The 6,479-nt window shown below is 33.4% G+C and overlaps 1 protein-coding gene across 1 annotated transcript in view; it reads right to left on the reverse strand.

Annotated features, from left to right (window-relative positions):
• Positions 1-1,190: 1,190 nt before the first annotated feature.
• Positions 1,191-6,479, reverse strand: part of LOC106110982 (nuclear receptor coactivator 7) — a 48,285-nt gene continuing 42,996 nt past the window's right edge. The window contains exons 17-18 of the mRNA XM_013292950.1: positions 2,373-2,491; positions 1,191-1,404 (exon numbers count right to left, since the gene is read on the reverse strand). Coding sequence (XP_013148404.1) covers positions 1,206-1,404; positions 2,373-2,491 — 318 coding nt within the window. The 3' untranslated portion in view covers positions 1,191-1,205. The remainder of the gene's footprint in view (positions 1,405-2,372; positions 2,492-6,479) is intronic.

Raw genomic sequence — 6,479 nt, forward strand, 5'->3', positions numbered from 1 at the left:
TGAGAAAAACAAGTCGTATAACCTACTTGTTGATAATGAAGCCATAAAACGATTTATGCACAACAACTGGCCGATAAACAACTATCGCGTTTGACACCGTATTTTCTCTTCGACGCCTTTCAAAAAACCTTGACTGTCGATGCGCTCAAAATACTAAAGTCGAATGTTTCTTGAATATTAAATAATTCAATTCTATACTGAAAGGTATGTACTACCATAAAGAAACGAAAACGTAACGAATTCCAACATATTTAATCAACATTCGTATTGTTTTGTTTGCGTATATGTATATGTACATGTACCTATACATTTTATTGTACTTTTTACATCACGTTGAAGTATTAACGTTGTGTTCAGTCGATTGCTATAAAAACTTCATTAAAAACAATTACGAGTCTAGGCGCCTGGGTATTTTATTTATTTGCTGCGTAAGTTGTTTATGATTTATAACGTCTAGTTAACTATCATTTATGCTGAGAAAAAGATCTATAGTTTATTATAAATAAAACTTTACTTGCTATGTTATGACTAGATAACTGAAAATTTCAACCAATATTTAACTTCAACATTTGAAACAACAATCATTGAGTTAAAAATTGTTTTGAGATTCTGTTAAACAAAGTGATGTTTGTTATTTATTTCGCTTTATTAGTTCATTCAATTCAATGAACCATTCATGATAAAGACAGAGAGAATATTTCGTTTCAAAATATAATAACATTTCGAAGACCTATTATAAACTGGATATAAATATATAAATGTCAGTTGTATTGCAGATTTAATTATTTCGAGATAGGTTAATTTATCGTGTGTTTTAAAATGTATGAAATGTTACATAGAGAAGACTTTGATCAAGTTGCATTTGGTGAAGCAAATGATATTTAATGAAAAAACAGTTAACACATCGTAATTGTCTCCACTTGAAAATATTTACTTATTGATATCTATTATCGTAGAACGCAATTGGATTGAAAATAAAATAATTTATAATTTAATACCTTCAAGAGAAAAATAAACAATGATTGCACTCGTTTATCTCATTTCGGTAAAGGTCATTTTGTACATTATAAAACTTACTTTAACAAAGTCGGAAAACTTTCCAAAAATTCAGCCAAGTTCTCTTGTACACCAGAAAGATAAAAACTGAAAGTACACTAGTTATAAGAATGTAGGATGCACCGAGACTAGTAGATTTCTGTAAGGGCTCAACCATAAATAAAAAGGTTAATCTCTGGTATACTAACGTTGTTATCCGTGTCCTGTATGACGAGCAGCACGGGGCTGTCGACGCGTTGCATCTTGCGATACATGGAGGCGAGCGAGAAGCCGTGCTGGCTGGTGCTGAACGCCAGCGACCACATGTAGCCCTGCGCACGCGCCGGCAGCACGCTGCACAACTTCTCTCTACAAAAATACAAGAAATATAGCAGAGAAAATTTTGTAGTGTGAAAATTCAAGCGTGTAGTGGAAGCTCATGATTACTAGTAACTTAACATCACATTTATAACTTCTAACCATTCGACCCTATCTCTTAAGAGATGTAATGTATCTTTTCATCTAATTCTCAAGATCTACGGTTTCTTGTAAGAATTGAAACGTACTTGACTGTTTATGAAATTCTAAACACAAATACATAATCAACAAATAGTCTAATGTATTATTAATCTATGCAAATGTGATTTCATTCGTAAAATTCCATAGACAATGCGTGACTTTACGTACTATTATTCTTTTCATATTATAATGCATAGACAAAGGCAAAGCGTAAAACAACAACATGTTTGTTATTTTGATTGAGTACATTCCAACCATTCACTACATACAAGTAAAAATCAAAAATAGTAAAAAAAACCTAAGACAGCGCCCATAATGTACGCCCGTCTTTTTTGCGATGAAATAATATATGTATAAAAAACAATTTCATAATAATTAAACAGTTTTATAAACAAACATAAAATTAAAAGATTAATTTATAATTAATCGATTACCAATCTGTGTCAGGGGTATAAAAACGAGACTAGTTGATCAGTTTTACAAACATTTAGTAGAAAATTACTGTTGTATTTATAACAAATTAGATACTGGCTGTAATTTAGCTCTTCGGACTTATTTAATTTGATCCTAGAGTAATTGTTTTTCGACAAAACTTTTGACACAACCCGTTTGAATTCGTAATTAAGATCATTCTAACATAAATAATGTAAACGCTAATACACCCCCGACCCATCTAGAAACACAATTTTCCACTAAATAACGATATATTTTGTAAAATTGGTGTAACAAAATCATCCTATCTGACTGTCAACTATGACAGCCCTAATCAAAAAACTGAATAATACAAAATAATTAGTTTCAGTATAAATTGTATATACCTGTGTTCCATGGTGAATATCTCTGAGGCGCCGATGAGGTCAGGTGGCGAGAACTCCATGTCGACGGAGGCGCCCGACGAGTACAGCGCGCGGCGAAGCTCATCGCTCATCGACAACACCTACGCATAGACATGTTTCATTTTTTTTCTTTTCTAACGCAAAACAACGCGAAAACGGCCAGCATTTACATAAATTAACATCTTTTTAGCAACTCTGTTAAAGGAAAAAGCTTCAACAATTTGAGTTGACGCTGTGACGATGGAAATACTTATTTTTTTGTTTGCAACTGTTAGTTTCTATTACTTGTACAATACTGAAAATATATATTTATACACTTGTCTAATTTAATAAAAGGGAGGACAACAGTTTTTGCACAAGTGATTCTTTAGTAGAAACCTTTAATCAAAAATTTTGGAGTCTTTAGATACTAGAATTTTATTTTTCTTAAGAGTGGCTGTAATATTATATTACAGGTTAGAGATAAAAGCATCTGATAAATCAATTTGAAAGTTTTTAAACTTATCTAGTTATTAATGTTACAAACTCATAAACAATTTTTAAACTAAGTTATTATTAAATTACTTCGTAGTGCTATATCATGCTTAGATAGAACTTAATGAATGTGAGGTGGAATTTGATTCAAGAAATGAATTTCGAGTCATTAGTTTTAACTGGTTCAGAACAATGTGATGCAATATGAAGTCGACAAGATGCAATGAAATGATACATTCCCGAACACTACAGTTCACATCCAACCGCTGCGTGCTGTGTGCACTAAAACTAGTGATTATTGTGAAACTAAAGTTAGCACACTTTTACAATTAATATAATTAATAGGAGCTTTAGCTAGTTTTCAAATTACTTAAAATAACGACCAAGAGAGAAGAAATACAAGTATGAACATGTTGGTGTCTGCTAGCAGGAACTAAAATCAGCCACTTAACTAGCATATTTAGCAATTGTTCGTTACACAGACAATGCTCTTTCTGTTCCTAGTTAAATGACGTTAACAGGCCAGCAGTCATTCGATCGTTAAGATGAAGCAAATTAGGAAACGTTTCCAACAATTGGAGGCTCATTATTTCTTAAATTGGTATCCCTCACCTCGTGTATAGAATGTATAGTCGCTCTCCTACAAATAGAATGTATGGTGCCGCGCCTACGCACCACTGCTACGTTGAATATAAACATTTCTGCTTTTCGTATTTTCACCATGATTCGCGCCGCCAGTTTGCGGATGTAGCGCAACATTTTGGTTTCAAATCTCACTGTACGTTTCTTGATGTTACTCTCGTTTTTATTTAGTAAGCGCAGTTCGTTAGTAAACTAACAAACGCATTACCAGCCTAAGGCTGAATACCGATAAGGGCCATTTCCACAGAGTTTTTATTTCGAATTATTTCCAGAACATTTTGTAACCGCGCTGACAGTGTGCGTCATTTGTCATGAAAACCACGAAGTTGACTGATCCTCGTTCGGTCATTTGGTTTTAAGTAAACTCGTCGTTATCTTGGTATCGCTTATCTTAATGCAATTACCAACATATAGAGCCATCCCTGGATTAATGTGTGGATTACTTAAAATTTATGAGCAATGTGGGCAATAAATATCTTGATAATTTAAACACTTATGATCGCTGCGTAGAACTATGTAAAGTGGAAAAGACTCCGTTTTCAATTAAAGACCATTTCGATATTACAAATTTTCTTATATTTAATTTCTAAATATAACATCAAGACGAAAATCTTTATTAGATCTCTACTAGATCGATGAAAGAAAATGTAAAAGGTAATGCAACTCTGCAGAATATGGTGTTCTTTTTATGCTACTGTCTTAATTCATTCTTTATAGTTGAGGAGAGGACATCCGTTACTGGTTTTCAAAGCAAATTGTGTGATGTAGGAGGTACATGAATAGAACCTAGTCTGTATGTCTCTTATTTCATACCCCACATATACGTATAGTGTAGTGGAACATGAAATGATTAGTTCTTTTGTATTACATGCACCGATAACAGTCACGTTCCCAGCCCCAGCGGCAATAACCAGCACGTATTAACAAAGCACCGATAACTTATCTAACTTATCTATAAGTTTTTAATCAATACTCCTAACCGATGAATCCCTTTCACTTGTACAGTGAACTTTATCTCAACTGTTTAGTCAACCAGAAAACAATAGTGGGAATTCTAACTCGGTGGCAAAAGTGAAACTTGTGATTCTTGTGTCGCGTACGTGGTCATTTTCTCTACCCGAGTGTATTTTCTGACAGAACTAACCGCGACAACTTTTACCTTTCTTTTCTATTTTATGTAAGTTACAATAAAATTCTAATATTGACTTTAAACTTAATTAAAAATTATGAAGTTTTAGTAGATTTTGTAAATAAAGTTTAAAGATATTTGACAATGATAAAACTATGTAACCTATAAGGAAAGATTCAGAATAAAAATTTTCCATCACCTTACTTAAAAAATCTTGGCGTTAATTTATACAAAATTTACTTTATTAGTGTAACATAACACACCCACCGCTTAACATAAACGCGACTGATTAAAATACATCTCTTGGCATAATCAGCCACGTGGACGGAATGCAAATGAGTAGAATTTATTTTTTTAATCAAATAGATCAACGAAATAATTGTCATTCTAGTGACTTAATATATATCATAAAAATAGTAGAATTAAGGATTTTATTGATTATCTTGGCTTCTTTAAATAATGATTCATCAAGAAAAATAACTTTTTAGTAGTTTAAACGTCTAAATTTGATACAGCGATATGCTATTTAATTTGAAAGAAGGAATGAATGACAATGAGAAAGCCGGATATCCGACCGTCGTTGCACGGCTCCGATTGTATACGTAACTGTTAATAAACATGATTGGAAGCTATTAAAACATTGTAGTTGTGTTGTTAAACAAAGCACGGATGAAGAAAACGATGAAAAATTACAAAAAAAAAACTTGTTTTCTAAGAATGAAATATTTCAAATCCATGTATGATACATCGTTCAAGAATATTTTATTAATTTCCTCAACCGTCTGATGTATTTATTGAATTGACAGCATTATGAGTGCAGCCGGCACCCTAATTACAATAATTACAGGGCTACACTTCAGAAAAATATCGAGGGTCAATCGCCTTACTATTTATAGACTGTTCCGTGGTCCACTTTCATAAGACTTTGTTCGCCGTCTATTGAACGGATGGATGATCAAGACTCCTTCGTTTTTTTATTATTTGAAATTAGCTATTCTTTTCTAAAGTTAATTTAAAATACAATCGATTCGATGAACGATAATATTTATGTTACGGTAGAGCGGAGTTCTGCTACAATTCATTGTGGTAATGAACTTTGTTATAAAAACTTTTGCGTAATTATTATCGTAATAAAACATATGTGTTCACACGGTGTCTGTGGTGCAGATATAATGAGATAACCTTTTGAATATTCAAATGCTTTTATAACATTGGACATAAACGAATACTGACATTACAGTATTGCGCATTATATGTATTTAAATATAAAATGCAGGTTTACTGTTGCTAATCTTCTGAGAGTTTTGGTATAATTAGCACTTTTCAAGGCCATATATTGTATGTGTGGTATTTTGCTGCCAGTCCAATAATTCAAGTTATAATTACTGGGCTTGAGACATTTATCACGGCCACGTGGAATAAAAAAATTGGGAGCACCAATTAAAAACGTATAAACTACCGTTCATTAACGATGACGACACGGTTAAGATATTAAATAGCACCGTGACCAAAGAATGTGACCTCACCTTATCACTGTCGAAAGTTGAAGACCTCTCGGGGGAGGGAGGCCCGAGGCGCACCATCTCTATCCATTTCATAGTCTGCATTTGTCCAGCAGGTTTTGGCACATTTAACGATGCAAACACGTGCGCGAGATAACGTCGCTCATAGAAACGTAGACACACACGAGACCGTTCGCGTTTGCCAATATGTAGTTTTTTTTGTTAATTATTTATAGACGCTTATGCTGTTACGTGTATACGAAACGGCTTAACAGCGAACACTGCGCGTCGAGCGTTTGCTTATAAACAAGAGTCGTTTGTGTACGTAGGCGACGGCGAGCT

Source organism: Papilio polytes, unplaced genomic scaffold (genome assembly GCF_000836215.1).
Source record: "Papilio polytes unplaced genomic scaffold, Ppol_1.0 DF824180.1, whole genome shotgun sequence".
Classification (NCBI taxonomy): domain Eukaryota; kingdom Metazoa; phylum Arthropoda; class Insecta; order Lepidoptera; family Papilionidae; genus Papilio; species Papilio polytes.